The sequence below is a fragment of the Durio zibethinus genome, chromosome 25, assembly GCF_047325235.1.
Source record: "Durio zibethinus cultivar Kanyao isolate XHJ-2024 chromosome 25, ASM4732523v1, whole genome shotgun sequence".
Classification (NCBI taxonomy): Eukaryota; Viridiplantae; Streptophyta; class Magnoliopsida; order Malvales; family Malvaceae; genus Durio; species Durio zibethinus.
The window spans coordinates 892,548-912,775 of NC_143186.1; the positions used below are offsets into that span (position 1 = coordinate 892,548).

At 29.8% G+C, this 20,228-nt stretch overlaps 1 protein-coding gene and 1 pseudogene across 1 annotated transcript; one reads left to right on the plus strand and one right to left on the minus strand.

The window, feature by feature from the left end:
* Window positions 1-3,931: 3,931 nt before the first annotated feature.
* Window positions 3,932-5,191, plus strand: LOC111276399 (pentatricopeptide repeat-containing protein At1g32415, mitochondrial-like; annotated as a pseudogene).
* A 3,761-nt stretch (window positions 5,192-8,952) lies between these two features.
* LOC111276659 (uncharacterized) lies at window positions 8,953-11,753 on the minus strand. Its single transcript, XM_022862413.2, has 5 exons — window positions 10,952-11,753; window positions 10,739-10,796; window positions 10,579-10,662; window positions 10,355-10,490; window positions 8,953-9,860 (listed from the first exon to the last, which is right to left on the minus strand). Exons 1-5 carry the CDS (start codon window positions 11,598-11,600, stop codon window positions 9,570-9,572), a joined length of 1,218 nt encoding a protein of 405 aa, XP_022718148.2. The 5' UTR covers window positions 11,601-11,753; the 3' UTR covers window positions 8,953-9,569.
* Window positions 11,754-20,228: the final 8,475 nt, after the last annotated feature.

Genomic DNA, 20,228 nt, shown 5'->3' on the forward strand with positions numbered 1-20,228 from the left:
GATTTTTAAAGTTGTTGAGACTCTGCTTAGAAGAGCCTTTTTAAATTTTTAAAAGTTATTGAGCCTCTTCTTAGAGGAGCCATTTTAAATTTTTAAAAGTCATTGAGCCTCTACTTAGAGGAGCCACTTTAAATTTTCAAACGTTATTGAGCCTTTGCTCAGAAAAGCTTTTTAAATTTTTAAAAATGTTGTTAAACTTTTGGAGCCTTAAAAAAAAAAGATTTTATGCCCAATGTTTCTTCTTTCCGAACAAAATGGTTGTTTGTTTGTCTTTGCCTTATTCCTAATTCTCAAAAATAGGTAAAGAAGGGCAACTGTAAACACCATTTTATATTATTATTATTGTTATTATTATTATTACATATTTTTTCTCTTTTTCTTTCTTTCTTTTTTTTTTTTTTCGGTTTAGCTCTACAGAAATCTGAGTGCATTAAACGCACTCTCCCTAAAGTCTAAAATCATAGCCACTGCCACCACCAGTAATCGCCTGACACCCTGCCTAACTTGGTATCATGAATCTCAGCCACCAAAATTCTACCACACCTATTGACAATCTGAGATTTGAATCCCAAAAAGCTCTATAAATAGAGCTTACTACCTGCAAAAAGAAATAGGATAATTGATTAAAAACCCAGAAACTCTGCAAAAGAAAAAAAAGAAAAATTTTGCCAGAAAAAAAAAATCTTTCTGTCAAAAAAATAAAAAACCACAGTCCCCAAGGTAAGGGAACCCAGCGCTAGCACAAAAAAAAAAACAACACACAAACACAAAAAACAAAATTATGGCTAAAACTTTCAAGTCAGATCTACATCGTTTAGGATACTTTCAGGTGAAACAAAGGCTAGATCTGTGTTTAAGGGGTTGAGGGGAGCATTTTGATTTTTTTTAAGATCTTTTGATCATTGGTGACCAACTACGGTGACAATGACCGGCCGCCCCATTGGGTTTTGTCTGAAAAGGGAGAGAGGAGAGGTTTTTTTTTTTTTTCTGAGAGATGAGAGAATGACTGAAAAAAATTGAGGCCTTTTATATAAATGGCCAAAACCAAAATGACGATGTTTCAATAAAAGATCAAAACGACGTCATTTTAAGCCCTGAGGATTCACGCGTTAACCCATGACTCGATCCGGGGTTCGTGCAGTTGACCTGAGATCTGTTTCTCCCTAACCCTCTGATCGGTCCAGCTGAGCTGACCCAGATTGAATCACTGACACCAGATCGAATCGTCGGACTAGATCGCGTGTTAATCGGATCGTTGACCAGTTCGGTTTAGGTAAAAAAAATTTTTTTTGGATTTTTTAAAAAATATTATTTTTGTGATTTTAAATTTTATTATTAATATTTTATGCATGTAAAAATGTTTAATTTACCAAAATAAATTTTTATTATTTTATAATAATAATTAATAAAAATATATAATAAAATTTTTTGATAATTTTGAATAAACCTTATAAAATAATTGGTAAAAAAGTTATAATTAAATAAAAATAATATAAATTAATAAAAAAATGTGAAAAGAAAAATTTTTATATAACAATGAGATTCAAAGGTATTTTGAGTAGTAATACCTACGAAATCTCTGGTGAGAAGTTTTTTTTTAAATACTACCAGTATATTAGAATATTTATAAAAAGTTTTCAACACAATAAAAATTTTATTTTTATATTAATAAAAAATAAAATTAACTAATTTATAAAAAAACAAAGTGATAAAGGGAGAAATAAAAATGAAGAAAAAGAAAATATTATCCGATGATAGGATTCTAAAAGTATTCTGAGTAGAGATGCTTTAAGAAATCCGTAGGTAAGAAGATTTTTTTTATATATTACTAGTGTATTGGAATATTCATAGAAAATCTTCAATATAATAAAAATTTTCTTCAAAGTTTTAAATAAAAAAATTAATAAGAATTAATAAAATTTTTAAATAATAAAAAATAAAATTTATGCATCAACATGTTAGTATTTGTATTGCATGCATGACATAATTCTTTACAAAAAGTAAATTTGAGCCTCCGATGATGAGATTCTAAAGTATTCTAAGAAGCGATGCCTAAGAAATCTCTAGGTGAGAAAGAGTTCTTCTAATGTTACCAACATATTGAAAATTTTAAGAATTATTTCAATAACAAGGTTGTAATTTATTTTTCTCGAATAAAATTTGAATAAAAAATGAAACAATGAATAAAATAAAATTTAAAAAATTCCAATAAATGAAAAAATGAAAAAAATTTATTTTTCAAACATCGAAAATAATACTATTTTTTTTATCAAAATCAAAGGATAATACTTAGTTAAGTGGTACCATTTTTAAATGGGCATTATGGGGATGCTAATCCTTTCTCATACGTAACCGACTCTCGAACCTAGACTATTGCGCAGACCCTAAAATTATCCTTTTAATTAATTTTAAGATTTCATTAAAAGGATATGTTTTAATAGGTGGCCAATCGCACCTAGCCAAAAAAGATTGGTGGTGACTTTTTTATTTTTTATTTTGTTTCCAAATTCGTCGGACGAACACAAAATCGTTACGACAGTATCTAAAGTATTTAATGTGTATAATGTTGATAAATTAAATAGCAAAATGGTTATTAGATGTAATTTCGATGAAAAAAAAAGAATATTTTAAGTATTTTATAACTAAAGGGGGTTTTTAACAAAAGTTAGAAAGGAAAAGGACTTATTAGTAAATAACTAAATTTTTAGTAGGGTTAACTTATATTATTGTTTTCGGTTGACAACTAATTGAAAGAAAAATAAAGGCTTATTTCTTTTTCCTTTCTTATATAGAAAAGACAATGAAGGATTTCAAGTGAAGGGTAAGAACAAAATCTATGAAGAAAATTGTCTGTTAGAGGAGAGTAAATAATTTCCTTCAATTTTGGAGAAATAATGTTGATTGTTAAGTATTGAGGTGTAATTTGTAATCGACAAACCCTAAAATTTTAAAAAATCCATTATCCCTCTTCAAGATTAGTTTGGGCAAATAGTTTTGTCTTTAATTAGGGTTTAACAAAGTGTTGAGAAAGTTTAGTAATGTGATTTTATTGTTGTAAAAATAGGAAATAGAAATTTGATGGGGTTAGAAAAGAAGATTTATATTTCGTATAAACCCTGGTGTTTGCAGTGATGGATTAAGATAATATTCTATATTAAGAGATAAAATATTGCTATGATTATTATATACCGTTAGCAAGCTTGCTGAATTTACTCTAATGAAATAAACGGAAGTCAATTATGAGTTTTCTATGAAGAGTAATTTAATTTTACCTGAGGACGTGCAAGTCACCTAGAAATAGCAATAGGGAGGAATTATGAAACTTCTCTTAATTTTGATACGAGGAATTACAGATTAAGCCATATACATTTAGAAAGCTTATTGAGTCTACTTTTTAAGAAAATAAGTGGAATTAAATTTGAAGTTTCCTATGAATAAATGTGTAATTTTTATTAGAAGGTATACATGTTATCTGATAGCAGCATATAATGTGGATTGCAAAAATCATTAAATTAAACTTCAAGGAATCACAAGATGGGCCATATATGGTTAGAAAGTGTATCGAGTCTAGTTTCTAACAAATTAAAAAGATCTTAATTATGAGTTTGATATCTTGAGATATAGCTATTTTAGTGAAAGTAGCTTAAGCTGTTACTATTAATTAGTTGAGTTAACCCTTGTTTAACTTAATTTTTTTTTGTATAATTAGTCTCAAAATGGGTTGATTAATTATTGTTACATTGCAATTATCTTGAATAAGCCGTTAATTATTTTGGGGGTAAAGCTAAGTGGTGGAATTGGAAGGAGGTAAGTAAAATCTCACACAATTTGTTTATTTTGATTGAAAATATGCTGATTTTGGTTCACGATCTTTACAGGTTTAGGCTTTTGGTAATGGGAAGGAGGAATCATAGTGTTGTTGCAGTGTTTGTTTCGATTGGCAAAACAGTCTTTGTGTAGACTTGGATGTTATGTGGGTTTTTGGAAAGTGGTAGATTTTATGAGAAAAAGAGTTTGTTCAACGGCATACCTAAAAAGAATGTTTTATCATGGAATTCAATGATTGGTTGGCTGATTAAGAATTGGTATTTAGAAAAGGATAGGAATGTGATTACTTGGACTGGTAGGAAAATAGGTTATTTCAAAACTGGTGAAATGATTGGAGGGTTTTCTTGGAATGGTTTCCATGAAGAAGCCCTATTGCTTTTACTAGAAATGAATGGTAACTGTGAAATATGACTTGAGAGTGAAACTTTTGTATCTCTTGCTACTGATTATGTGGATATAGGATTTCCTTCTCCTTTCAAGCTAGTAATTGCTCAAGTAATTATTGCTGGTTTCGATTGTGATGATTATGATGGCAGGTTATTTAGGGCCCTCATTGAGATGCATCCAGCAATTGGTATCATGAATTTTGCATGTCATATATTAAACAAGAACTTGAATAATTGTGCATTTCAATATTGTAATTTATGATTAATGGTTATATTTCAATATGTGTTTGGTATTTTAAACCTATCAAAGATAAGATGTCATGAACTTCGATGATTGATGGTTATTTATGCATGGAACAAGAATAAAGGGCCTGTCATCTATTTATTGTTACGTGACAAAAAAGGGATGCAGTTGCATAGACTGCAATGATTTCAGGTTGTGTCCAAAATAAACATTTTATAGAAGCTACCTATTTATGTTTTGAAGTGCAGGCGCAAGGTGTTTATCCTTTGAAAGCTATATATTTGTTCTTTTTGGAGCTGTTGGAGCAACACCAAATATTGATAAAGAGAGACAACTATATTGTGTGCTTGTGAAAACAAGATATAATTTTCATTTGATTCTTGACAACTCCCTTACCTCCATGTTTATAAAATGTGGGTTAATAGATGTTGCATTATTGCATATAGCATATTCTCAACTATGGACTCTCGAGATGCAGTTTCCTGGAATTCAATGATCATGAAATTTTCACATTATGGGCTAGCATATGAAGCTCTAAAGAATTTTGATGTTAGGCTGGAATCTCAAAATCACCCAAATTCTATTAGCTTTTTGGGTCTTTTATTGGCATGTAGCTATGTAGGCTTTGTCAGTAAAACATTGGAATTATTTAAACCAATGAAGGAGAAAGCATAAAAAATACTAGATCTCATTACTATCCGTCAAGTATTTGACAGTAGGGGGTTGATTTGGTCGTAATGATTCATATCACGGATAAAGATTACTTTGAAACCTTTACGAGGAACTTGCAACATGTCATTGTGTTCTTATGAGACGGTGGACCACAAAAAAAGTTGGGAAATAGAAGGTACTTTGGGACTGCATAAAGGCTCAAAAGTTCACATTCACAAAGTTTTAACATTTTGGAATGCATTCAGTGGTAGACAGTTCTGATACGTATGTTTAAATTTTCAATTAAATTGTCTTGATTACCATTCTGATAATTGGCACTATAAAGATCTTGACTATGAGACATTCAAGTTGTTCCAATTGAAGGTAAAAAGTTTTTTCACATTTGCTAGGGATATGACCCTTAAATCTACAAAAGCTTTAGCGCATCCTATTTCAATCCTAAAAGACCTTGATCCTTGGAGATTTAAACTTCTTTGGGCTTCACAAGTACTACCTATACCTCTCATAGATATTCTCATTATTGGTGGTATAGGTGTGGTTGTGGAAATGAGAAATCTAATTATTTAGAGCTAAAAGCTTTATAAAGGTTGGATATTGGTGTTGTTATGAAGGTTTTCTTACAAGACGGCTAACTTCTGAGTTCACACAGGTGAGAGCAAATGTGGAAGAGAGATTTGTTATCATTAGTGGGAGGAACAGAGATACTCTATAAGCATTTAGGAGAGAGATTATTGATGGTCATAATAATATAAACATATTGTATTAGGGTGGCCATATGCCAAACTTGTCATAATCTTCTAGTAATTTGGAATTATTTTTTCTCATGAGATTGCTGAAGAAAATGTTGTTAAAGCTCATGGTGGTTTGTCAATGTTTGCCTTTGTTGGAAAAAGTACTACAAAGGGTATTGACTTGTATAGAGAAAGGATTGAGAGTGGTATCATTAACCTAGCTTATAAGCAAGCTGACAACAAGTGTGCTCGTCTATGGTCAAATGGATAAGCCCCTTGGTGCTAATGCTCATGTTAACCTTACTAGTTTGACTATGGTTAAACACTCTCTTGATGTTTAAAAAGTGAAATCAAAATCTTCTACAAGCAAACAAAATTAGAATTGCATTTTATAAGACTTAATTTGGGAGTGCTTAGTTGAATTGGAGAGGAAATTCATTCACAACGCTTTCAATCCCCTTACTTGCACCTTAAGTTCCATCAATGGTGCATAAACCTATTTATGAGCAAATTTTCAGTGGAAGATCCTTTCTTAATAGCATATCAACTATAGTTTCTCCATTTTGTGAACTACAATTGTGCATTCTTGACGTACAACCCCTGATACTCCAATAGCATGATTGACATGAACAAAAATAACTGTAGGACTAGTCAACAAAGAAGTCCTTAAATTAGAAATAGCATCGCAGCCTTTGGTACAAAATCCAGTTGTTAGGTTACCAATCAAGACGTCACCCATATCAAACTACCAGTGTCCTTTCCTTGTTACAGTAACAAAGTGTGATCCATCTTGTAATGTTTTGGACCCATTTTGTCAAAAACTACTTCTCCACCTACATTAATCTCAGGATTGCCGTTAAACCAAAATGAAAAAATTGGTTCCTTAACAAGACCTTGATTGACCATATTGTAACAGAATCACTTGAATCTGAATAATTTTCCAAGTTTACAATAAAACTTTAGGAGAGAGTAATTGAATGTAGGTTACTACATGAGGTTATTATTTTTTAAAACCAATTAAGATTTATGTCAAGACGCTTTACAATGGAGGCAATTCACCTATTGAAGCTTTTGTTTGAGGGTTATCTGAGTGAGAAAGAAAGATCTACATATGGTATTTATTGACTTGTTGAAAGTATACGATAAAGTTCCCTGATAAGTGCATGGGTCGGTCTTAATGAAAAAAAGAGTTCCTTTAAAGTACATTAACATATTTAAAGATATGTATGAAGGAGTTGTAACAAACATAAGGACGTTTGAGGGCTTGACTAATAGCTTTCCCATTACAATAGAATTGCATCAAGACTCAGCACTAAATCCTTTCTTTTTTTTTTTAGCATTAATTATAGATGAGCTCACTAGACATTTCCAAGATAAAACGCCATGATGTACAATATTTACAAATGACATAGTCTTAGTTGCTAAAACTATGATAAGATTATTGTGAAATTAGAATTATGGAGGCATATATTAGAATCTCAAGGCTTTAGTTTGAGTAGATCTAAAATTGAATATATGAAAACCAAGTTTAGTAGTAATAAAGAAGCGAGTGCTAATATGATTAAGTTGGATGGTAATGTAGTACCAAAGAGTAATCATTTTCGATATTTGAAATCAATTATTTAGAGCGATACTAAGATAGAAAGGGAAGTAGATAATAAGAATCAAGCACGATGGGTGAGGTGGTAAAGTGCATCAGATATGTTGTGTGATCGCAACATGCCTTTAAAGTTAAAGGTAAAATTGTATAAAATGGTTGTAAGGCCCACCTTATTATATAGGAATGAGGTTGGACCTTTAAAAAATAACATGAGAAGAAAATGAGCATAGCTGTGTGGTAATATTAGAAATGAAGAGATTTAAAAAAAATTACGGGTAGTCCAAATTAAAAAAAAAAATGATAAAGGATTGTTTGAGATGGTTTCAACATGTGAAATATAGGCTTACCTATGGATCAGTTAGGAGAAATGAACTTCTAAATTTAGGATAGACCAAAATTTCTTGAGGTATATAAACAATAAAAAATAATATAAGGATTAAGGAAGTAGATAAAAAGATTATTGGTAATATAAATGAGTAGCATAAGAAAATTTAAAATTACGACCTAATATAATTTTTTCTTTCATACAACCAACCATAGAGTTATGAAATATATAATTTAATTTGTATTGTTGTTGTACAAAAAGAAAAATCACTTGAATAAAAAAAAAAGGCTCCTAACCAAAACAAGTTCAAGAAGAAAAAATGAATATCAAGCTTAAAAAAAAGTACAGAAATGAATAGAAATTAAATACTTTAAACCTTTTTTTTCTATTAAAATATTACGAGTATGCATCCCTCAAATTATATCACTTCTTTTAATTTACAAAATTATTCTTTGCAATGGAATTTACAAAATTAGACCACTAATTTTATTATATGCTAATAGAATTTGTGGTATCCCTCTAATTATGAGTCTATCTCATTAATTGCAAATGAAAATCATTTTTATTAGTGAGAAAGAATGGAAAAGTTTTTTTTTTCTTTTTTAAATTAAGATGCGTCATCAATTGTCTTTTAATATTAATTTTTATGAATATATATCCTTATTGTTTAAACTTCGTATTTTTTGGTTAAAAGTCGTGTTTGAATATGATAATGAAGAGATTATTCAGAGGCTGAAGTCTGGTAGGATGATTGGATGGTGGGAAACTTATGGATATCGAAGAAAAGCTTCTGTTAATGACAACGGGATTGCAGTTTATCTCTATGTGTCATGTTCGGAGAGAGGCCAATTGTGTCGCTGATTGGGTTGGCAGGAGAACTCGACAGAGATGTTGCCCTGTTGGCTGGGTTTCTGGTTTGCCTAATGATTTGCTACAACTGTAGCGTCACCATTATGTTGAAAGTGAATTGTAAGCTGGTTAACTCATGACATGGTCTAATCATTGACTTGAAGAATATTTATATATATATATATATATATATATATAATAAATAGAGAGATAGAGAGAGAGCTATGAAAAGCACATGGAGAAGGTACTTATCTTGTCAAGTTTAACATGTTAAAAACTGTATTTACTTAGCAAATAGTGCAAAATCACATGAAAAATGTATCAAACATCACTCACATAATGGAAAAGCCACACCAAATCCAACATGCATTTGGGGTATTAATATTCCCCCAAAGACCAAAAAAAAAAAAAAGAAAGAGTAAACTGAATTACAACTCAAACCCCAAATGAAAAGGGAAAGAGATGGAAGGTGGTCCTAAAGAAATGTCCCACCACCACACAGCCTGTTCAAAAGGAAAAGGCAGATCCAAATAATGCCAACATCACATGTATTCAAAAGTAACTGACAAGCCACACATGCCACTGCCCCCCATTTGCATTTGCATTTGCATTTGCAGTTGCACATGCTCTCTGCCCCTCCTCACCTCCAACCCCACCACACCACCTAATTCCCATCATTTTTTTTTTCTTAAGCAACTATTTCACCACAATCACTCGCATTTCAAACAAACAAATCAGTCACAAGTCACAAAACCTTTTGCGATTTCCCCATAATTGTATCTATATCTATAATCTATTATCGTACACAATCGCACAGAAGAGCAGAAAAAAAAACTTTTAATTAGTTAGAAATTGGATTTAGTTACGTATATGCATTTGGCATACTTTTATCTGGTCCCATTATTTTCTGATCCTTGAAATAATGTCAATTCATCTATAGATCAGCCGGTGACTCTACCTGTCTCCGGGCGCCTAACAAGGTACAAGGGAGGTGCCTGTGGCATGTGATGAGGTGGTCATTGGTTAGACCAACGGCTTGCATGAAGGAATGGACGACGGTTGGTCCAACAAACCTAAACCCCCTTCTCACCATGTCCTTGCTTATGCTCTCTGACTTTGATGTCTTAACTGGTATCTTGTGACCAAATTTGTATTGCGTCGAGATTGGCTTGTGATTCACAAATCCCCATAGATATTTATCAAATGAGCCAAACTCCCCCTTAACCTATCATATAACAAAGAAGTAATATTAAGAAATGCCACTTTTTCTATTTATAAAAAAAAAATAATGATAATAATAATAATAATAATAATAATAAACAATAGGATTTTTCGTTCTTTTCATATTCAAATCGCATGTGAGGTGATTGGTGATCAACATGCGTCTAAGTAATCATGGGTCCCTCACTACTTTTAATTTGGGACAGAGTATTCTTATGGGTTCCCATGGTGATTAACAGCCAAATGTGGGTCATCAGTTGAAGATAACAACAGCTCCCATAAACTTTTCACCAAAGGATAAGCTGTTTGACAATCAAGTCTGTCAATCTCACATTTGTAGTTGCAAATGAGTATATTTCACAGCCAAAATCCAAAAGAAGAAAGTTGTTTTAACTTTAACCTAGGCATATGCATATCCAAAAGTACGTTAACTGGGAGCAACGACGCCATAAAAAAGGATTGAAAAGAGTGATAAAAATTGATGGTTGGAGTAATTACCTCAAGAATACGGTTGGAGTTGTCCACAACACCTCGAACTCTGCTTATGTCAATACCATATTCTGAGCTAACTGTGGTCATTTGTTTTTCAGTGAAGTTGGCTACAGTTTCTGCATCAAACCCTGAAAATGCGTCCCTGCCAATTGTTAAGAGGAAAAGAAGATTTTGTTAGTTTTTATACTTTCTGGTAATGAGCTAGGGACGAGTGAAACACATGTAGTGACCTGAAATCTTGACGTTTGTTCAAGATTGAAGACCAATCCGAGCCAACTTGAGCACCACTTAGAACCAACAACTCGAAGAGCATGCTGTATGAAATTTAGAATTAGTGACATTCAAGAGATCGAAAAGGAAGGACGGAAGGGAATGAGAAAGAGATTTTACCTGTCATCATGGACTGGAACTCCCCATTCTTCATCATGGTAAGCCACATAGATAGGATCTAAACATGGTTAAAAAAAAAAAAGAACATAATTAAGGATGTTAAAACCATTTTTTCCTATGAAGTTTAAAAGTAAAAGTTAAAATCAGAATTACCATTAAACACATCACATGAATCAATAACACAACGCAATTTAAGTAGACGACAATTAATACCTGAGTTAGGCGTGATAAAACTGCACCTCTTCTCTTCCTCACCAGACTTAGCCATAGCGGTTGAAGTATCAAGAGGAACGACCTTGGATTCAAATTTGGCTGACTTGGACCTCCCATAGTGGGCAATTTTCATCTTTCTTTGTGCTTGTTGAAGTGCCATCTGTTCCCTCCTGACAGCAGCAATACTTCCTGGTGCCTCGACGATCAAAGAAGAAGAATAACTCAATGATGGCTCGATACAAGAAGATAATCCATTCCCCATACACTCTTTGAAACTTTTTGATTTTTTCCTCTCCAAGGTTTTTGTGGTGTTTCTAGGAATGACAACCTTTTCAGAACTTGAGTTCAATGCATTGGGATCACTCCCTCGCTTATTAGCCGATGGCCGGGGGGACTTTGAGTTTGGGGATAAAGGCGGTGTCAACGAGACCTTGGCCCTGCTACCATTGCCAACAGTTGCACTTGTTGCTGGTGGCGTTAACGCTAGTGGTGGAGGAGACAAGGGTGGTATTTTTTTCAACGAATTACGCCGGTCAAGGGTAGGAACATGATTGCAAGTGGGCTGCAGGACCGGACGGCCATTGATCCTGGCCACCGCAGGTGTCGTTATTTCAACACCTGTGGTCACTTTAGCCTTCGAGCTACACATTTTTTTTTCTTTATTTTTGGCTAACAGAATATGGGTAGGGTGCAAAAAGGAATAGTAACGAGAATTGGGTTATGAAAAAGGAAAGTGGAATGATGAGAAATGGGCTATGAAAGAAGGTGGAAAAAGAAAAAAAATGGGAGGGGAGGGATTGGTGAAGAGGGGGGGAAGCATTGGTGGGGTTATATAAAAAGGGAGAAAGTGGGGACGGAGGTCGGAACATGGAATGGGATGGGAAGGTTGGGGTCTGCCATACAACCTCTTGTGAGGGGCACTACTTTTTGGTAACTAGACCACGAGGGATGCCTATGACACACCTCTTTCCGAGCCACTTGGCATTAATTGTTTTCAAAAAAATTAATTATTCTTGAGAAAAAAAAGTATTAGTATTGACTATTGAGATTGATATTATCAGATAAATAATGTTATTATTGTATAGGAGAGAATCATGGAAGCTGATACAAAGGGATTTGTTGGGTTTAGTTACCTTAGGAAGCTTCCCTTATTTCTTCAACTTTATTATTGTTGATCATATGCCTCTCATCCCCAGGAATTCAGCTGGGCTGGAGTGGTGGATAAGGAAGGTTACTATGCAAGAAAAAGACCAATCATTGCTCTATTCTTTTTAGCTGGAGGAATCTCTCTCTGTCTCTCCCTTTCTAGTTGTTTGGGAGATAGGAAAAAGGTCACATGGGAGATCTATTTATTTTTGTCAATCACAAACAGAGGTGAGCTAAGAACCTTTTCAGGAAAGCACAAACTAATCAAACAACCTTTTCAGGGAGAGGTATAATCCGGTTGGTCTTAATTGTTAACTATAAACAGTCAAATTAAGGATCAGATTACAAGTCTATAACAGACGTTTTTATGGGATTATTATAACAAATAGTCCACATCTTTATGTTAATTTTCTAAACTTGTATCTCAATATATATATATATATATGCGTTCGGTATAAATAGGGCTGCTTTTCTCTGGCATAAGGTAGCATTTATGTGATATTAGTTCGGCACTTAACTTTGATTAGAGATGTCCAAAGGGTAACGCCAGCCCAAGGTGGAACTAGTTGGCACTTTTAAAAATCAAGCCTGAGCCCAACACATTTATTTTAGTTAGGTTTATAATTAAAATATTTTAATATTTTATAAATTTTAGAATTATAACTTAATTAAAATATATTGTTAATATTAAAATGATTTAACACGAAGCCAAAGCGTAAACCTCAAAACTAACGTTCAAGGTTCGAGCCTGAATTTAGTTTAAATATCATATTTTGCATTCTAATGGCGCCTAAAATGACAAATAATTTCGGAGGTCAACAAAATGATTTTAAAAGCTTAAAATCATTTTTGGACGGTTGCACAAATTGACATTGATACGATAATCATACAACAAAATTACATTGTAAAGCATTGCACTCAATCTTTAATTGTTATGATAACCTAAGGGCGTATTGTGAGTTTAATAATAGAATCACCTTTATACTTGTATATTTTCTCAGCTATTAGTTCCATTCAACTATATATTATCGGTAGATTTGATGCATCACATGAAATCAGTCCTCCTGCAATGCATAAGGCTACCAATAACACTTGAATAAGGAATGTGATACATCTATTTATGTTCTTCTAGTATCGAGATTTCATTAAGGTTTCACTTTTAGCAATCAAAGTGTCATTAGGTTTACAATTTCGTTCGATAGTCTTCTTCATATATGTCTCTTGAGCTAAACTAAGAAGTCTTTTTGAACAATCCTTAACATCTTAACTCCGAGCACGTAGTTTGGTTCACCCATGTTTTCAAAATCTATGTGTGTGATGCAATACTTTGTTTCCCTATAGCTGCCTAGTATAGTTCAAATTTTAGTTGCCATTGTCTCTCGAGCAAAGATTTTTAGAACACCAAATTAAGGTTCAAGTCATTGGCACCTTCGTTATGCATAATTTTCTATTTTCACATAAAAAATCGATACTTAAAATGTTTTTATTAAATAAGAGGAATTGTTAAAATACTATGTTATTATATCCATGTTCCGCATAGTTAATTTTATAATTAAGTAGTATCAAAATTTATAAGGGTAGAAATTGTTGTGAAAATCTTATGTGCTCGCACTCTATTTCATTAATCTAAGTAATAAGATATATTATGCATTTTTGCAATTTCTAAGTGTACTAAAATTTATATATGTTTTAAAAGACTTATTTTTGAGGAATTGAATCCAAGAAAACTCACCCATGCCAATGATATTGCATTTATTTTCATTATAAAAATATTGTTAGTATAAAATTCTTTCAAATTGGTTTATATTAGTTATATTTAAATGATTTTACTCTATAAAAATTTAATCTAAGTATTATTTATGAAAATTGTAATCAAATTACATGTTTTACGTAAAAACAAAAATACACAGTATAGACACCTATCTGTGTCCGGGTCAACTGTTATTATTATTATTATTATTATTATTATTATTATTATTATTATTATTATTATTTTCTTTCCTTTTTCATTAATCTGTGTTGAAACAAGGAAATCAAATCTGAATAACCAAAGGGTTTTCAATTTAGAATCAAATGAAGCAGAACCTAGGCCTAAATCACATTGGGGTTTTCAATTCAAAATCAAATCAGGCAAAACCTAAGCCTAAATCACGTTGGACAAAATCCAATCCCATGATTCAAACTTGGATTGGTTCTATTCGAGCCTTAAAATTAGCACTAAGGTAGACTATAAATTGGACAAAGAATCACAGAGAAAGGCAAACTATAAATTAAGCGTTTCGGGCGATTAAGGGTGGTTTGAATTTTTGGGTTGTAGGTTTAAATTTCTGGGTCTAGGTTTGAATTTCTAGGTTTAGAGTTGAATTTTTGAAAAAATATGAAAAATCTAAAAAAAAAAATTCAATTTTTTATTTGAATGTTTAAATTTTTCATTGAATTTTTCGGTGAGATTTGAAGTTTTTGGTCAAATTTCGATCAGTTTTCCAAAAACCAGTGATCAAACCTAGTTTCCAGTGGTTTGTTTTGAGATTTTTAGAGAGAGGCGAGAGAAAAAAGGAAGTTAAAGAGAGAAGAGACCAAAGGCTTTTGAAGAAAAGTTGAGAAGTTTGGCTTTTATACCTGCACCAAATGACATCATCTTAGCCAGCCCAAGATTTGCATGAATCCGTTTAGGATCTACGCGACACTCGTGGAGCAACTCGACCCAATCACATGTTTTTCTTTTTCTTTTTATTTTCATTTCTTTATTTATTTATTTATTTTACAATTTTCATTCTTTTAGCTTTTTTCTTATTTTATTTTTATTTTCATTTTTATTTTATCTATCATTATTATTTTATTAATTTTGAATTAAGCAATTTATTACTCTTTAAATACTTTTGTAAAATTTTTTTTTTTTATTTTCTGGAAAACAACCTAAAAAAAAAATTCATTTTTTTCAAATAAATTCATGAATCCTACCAAACTATTGGAGGATTTTGCATGAATTTAAATTTTATAGATTCTATCAAACTATTGGAAAATTTCATAAATAAAGTAATCAATAAAATATTTTATATTTTATCCTACCAAACTATTGGAGGATTGCATCTTAAGTTAAATCTTACCAAACTATTAGAAGATTTAATGAAGTTTCTCAAAAAATAACAATTTTATAAATATTTTATAATAAAATCTCACCAAACTATTGGGAGATCTGCATAAAAATAAATCTTACAAAACTATTGGAAGACTTTACTAATTATTTTCTAAGGTAAAATACATTAATAAATCCGATGACGAAGCCTTTTCAAAGTGGGACATTAGTTTTCATGAATACTCCTAAAGTGAGAAAATTATCTTAAATTACTACCAAACTGTTGGAGTAATCTTAAGATCAATTTTCAATTGTAAATATTTTGGTAAATTATAAATATCGTTAAGGCTTGGATAATTTGAAATCAAGCTAGTACCATCATTTGGATGGGCATTGTAAGAGTGCTATAATCTTTCTCATGCGTAATTGCACTCCTGAATCTGAAATCTAGTTTCGTGGACTAAAATCTACTATTTAAGATACCTAAGTCAATTTTAGGACTCCTCTTTAAGTAAGATAGATTTGATCAGATGGCCAATCATGCCTAAACAAAAACTATTAGTGGCGACTCCCTTTAATCTATTTCTAGCGGTAGGTCCATGGATCTATTCGTTATTACACACAGACACAAAAAATAACAAGGTCTTAAAATGCAATATAATTGCATATTAAAATTTATTAAAAAAAATTCATTACACATTACATAAAAATTGATCATATGAATCATATTGAAAAAATTGTAATTGTAATGCTAAAAAAGACATATTACTAAATAATTAGTTAAAAAACTCAAATAAAATATTTTATTTTAATTAAAAAAGTACAAGACTCAACTTTCTTCAAATTCAATAAAAAGTTTTAAAGTGAAAAAATAAATAGTACAAAAAGAATTCATCATTATTGTAAATAAAGGAATCAAACAAAAATTTATTGAAATTGATTATCCAATTGAAATTGTAGAAAATATCTACCCATAATGGGAGGATAAATTCCTCTATTAATAACTAAGAAAAGGAAACAGCCCAAGGCGATTAATGTTTGTTGGTTTTCTTAATTAAAACTATAAAGACAAACATTTAACGCATTTTTCCACTTCCTTTAAGTATGGCAATTGGTTATAGCAAAAGAATGAAGAAAAATAACATTAAGCCATTTTCTGTGTGGGATGAGAAAGATGAAATTTTCTCTTCCTCTCTCAATATATAGCTTGGAATTCAACCATACTAAAAAGGATGAACATGTTCATCCAAACCAAGAATGAGATAAGTTTCATTCGTATGTGGGACTATGTGATGAGTCACATAGAGAACAAGAGAGGAAAAAAAAAGATTAACAAAGCAAAGAAATATGACATTCCTCGTGAACTCTTTAAAGAATTTCATACTTCAGTGTTTAAAGACTTGTTCTGTGGATAATGGAAAATTTTCGAATATGTGATTTTGTCCCTAACTAGTGAATCAAGTCAGCATTTATTTCGTAACACTTCCACAAAATTGTTGCCACTGTACTTTTCCAAATTAAGTAAGTCTTCCACATTATTTATGATATATAATCTTCTTCATATATTATTAGATTATCCATAAAAAAAAATTTATTGTATTTTATGTAATAAAATAATGGTTTCATTAAATTTTAACAAATAATGGTTTTAAATAAAATGAATACAAAAATTAAAAAAATTAATAATCCAAATAATTATGTTAGACAATAAAAATTATTATATTTTATGTAACAAAATTAGGATATATGAGTTTAGAATTTATGTAAAAAAGAATTAACATTTATTGTAAAATATTTGAATTTAATATATATATATATATATATAATGATGATTTTAATAAAAGAAAGTGCAAAAGGTTTTTATTTATGAAATAAGTGTAAAAATCTTTAAATAGTTGGAGCAAGATCAATTTACACAAACAAAGTTTTACATTTTTTTAACCATTAATTTTAATAGATCAAAGGGATGAAAGAGATAAATCAAAAGGATAAAAAATGATTTAATCTAATTTTTTTAGATTTGTTAAAACCAATTATTAGAAAAAGTATAAGAATATGTAATTTTTTTTTCTTTGTGTAAGTTGATCCTTCTCATAATTTGTAAGTAATTTAGCAACTTTATTAGACTATTGAGTTATAAAACTTAAATAGTATTAATGGTTTTTTTACTAAACTAGAATTAGATAAATTAATAATTAATTAGCAAAATACCTATGCGTTGTCATGGGCCAAAAATTTTTTATTTTGTTATATATATTTAATTAATTTTTATTGCAAAATCCATTTAATCTAAAAACAAAAAGGCAAAAGGTAACAAAAAATGATGATGAGATGTGGTTATTTTGATTTAATTTGTTTTGTTTTTCTATGTAAGTTATCTAATTTAAAAAAATAAAATAAGTCAAAAGATAAAAAATGAAAAAAAAAATGAAAAGGAAAAAGCAAAGAAATAAAAAAACAAAAAAAAAAGCTCAGAGAGGATGCCATATGAACATTTCTATTAAGTTAAAAATATTAATTTTTTTTAAATTAAGATATTAAATAATTAGTTTGTTAATATAAGATATATTAATTTTGGCCTACTATGGTAAAAGAGATATTTTAGTAAGTATATTAAGAGGAAGCATTATAATAATTTCAGTTAATTATAAAAGAAAAGGCATCATGGTCGATTTGGGTGCATATCATTCAATTGTCAAGCAATTAGAAGGGCATCGTGATCATTTCTATAGGGATCACTTTCATATAATTATATGGATGTTAAAATTTAATAATTAATTATGAAGTAATAAAAAAAGGCATTTTCATAATTATGGTAAAAGAGTATTATAGTAAATTTGGTAAATTATAATATGAGAGGTATTTTCCTAATTATGGTATAAAAGGTATTTTTGTAATTTTTACAAAAAATGGTTGGCATTTTCGTAATTATGGTTGTTAGGGCATTATATTAACTTTGACAAATTAAGGTAAGGATGTATTTTAATAAATATGTTAAAAGGGTATTATAGTAATTTTAGTTAATCATAGAAAAATGGCATTACAATTAATTTGGATGCATGTATTCAATCATCAAGTAATTAAAAGGGCATTATGATTATTTCTAAGTGGATTAATTTCATATTATTTTATGAATGCTAAAATTTAATGTGTAATTATGAAGCAATTAAAAAAATATTTATTTTTTCATCATTATGCTTATAGGGTATTATAATAATTTCAGTAAATTATAATGAGGGATATTTTCATAATTATAGTAAGAGAGGCATTATATGAAGCAATCAAAAGGATTTTTTTGTAATTATGGTTAGACGGTATTATAGTAATTTTAGCCAATTATAATATAAGGAGTATTTTCGTTACATTTTCATAATTATGGTTAGGAGTGTTCTAATGATTTCAACAAAATTTAATGTGATGGTTTTTTTGTAATTATAATGGAAGGGGCATTATAGTAATTTTCACAAATGATGGTGGGAAGGCATTTTTGTAATTATGGCAAATGGTGGTATGATGGTATTTTCGTAATTATGATTGTAGAGGCATCATAGTAACTTTGCCCTATTATAGTAAGAGAGGTATTTTAGTAATTATGTTATAGGAGCATTATAGTAATTTTAGTTAATTATTAAAAGAATGGAATCATAGTCAATTTGGATACATGTAAATCAATTGTCAAGTAATTAAAAAGGGCATTATAATCATTTCTAAAGAGATTAATTTCATATTATTGTATGTTAAAATTTAACGCGTAATTATGAAACAATAAAAAATGTATTTTTATAATTATGCTTAGAAGGTATTATAGTATGTTTGGTCAATCACAATATTAAGGCGTTTTTTTTTGTACTTATGATTGAAAAGCCATAATTTGAAATAATCCAAAAGGCTTTTTTGTGCAATTATGGTTAGGAAGTATTATAATAATTTTAATCAATTATAATATGAAGGTTATTTTCATAATTATGATAAGAGAGCATCTTCATAATTATGGTTAAATGATATTATAGTATTTTTTGCCAAATTATAATATGAATGGTATTTTTGTAATTATGATAGGAGTAGCATTGTGATAATTTTAGCAAATGATAGTAGGAGGGCATTTGTAGGGATATTATAATAACTTTGGTCAATTATGGAATGAAGGGCATTTTAGTAATTATGTGAAGTGTGGCATTATAATAATTTTAGTTAATCATAGAAAAAAGAGCATGGTAGTCAATTTGGATGCATGTAATTCAATCATCAAGTAATTAAAAAGGCATTATGACCATTTCTAAGGAGATTACTTTCATATTATTTTATAGATGTTAAAATTTAATGCGTAATTATAAATTAATTAAAAGGGTATTTTTGCTATTATACTTTGAGGGCATTATAGTAATTTCAACTAATTATAATTAGGGGTATTTTCGTAATTAGGTAAGAGATGCATTATATGAAGCAATTGAAAAGAGATTTTTTTGTAATTATACGTAGAGAATATCATAGTAATTTTAGCCAAATATAATATTAGGGATATTTTCATAATTATGGTAAGAGACATTATAATAATTTTGGCTAATTACTATAAGGCAAAAAAAGAAAAAAAAAACATGTGACATACAATTACTGTCAAATGGACCTCACAAAAAAATTAAAATTAAAAATGATTTTATTAAATATTTTAAAAAATTTAGATTCAAAAAAAGTGAAAAAAGGAAAAGTAAAAAAGGTTTTACATAAGTAGGTCTCAAATATAAAATAAAAAAAAAAAAAACATATAATAATAATTTTATAAATTTTAAAAGTATTTATTAAATAATTTCAAAGAAAAGTAAACCAAAAAAAACAAGCGATAATAAAAGAAAATAGGATTGTAAACTATACATCATTGAAATGTGTTTTAAAGAATAAAAAAAATCTTAATTACTTTTTTATTTAAAAACAAAAAATAAAAAATGGTAAAAAGGAAAAGTAAAAAACAAAGTTTGGTATAATTGAGTCCCACACATAATAAAAATATAATCTTTACAAATACATTTTTGTATCTTTAGCCAATTATGGTAAGAGAGA

Excerpts from the sequence above, each read along its gene's own strand:
- LOC111276659 (XM_022862413.2), bottom strand. The coding sequence starts at position 11,600 with ATGTGTAGCTCGAAGGCTAAAGTGACCACAGGTGTTGAAATAACGACA. Across the intron at positions 10,797-10,951 it reads TTTTATCACGCCTAACTCAG|ATCCTATCTATGTGGCTTAC; the intron begins GTATTAATTGTC and ends AACCATGTTTAG. Across the intron at positions 10,491-10,578 it reads AACAAACGTCAAGATTTCAG|GGACGCATTTTCAGGGTTTG; the intron begins GTCACTACATGT and ends AACAATTGGCAG.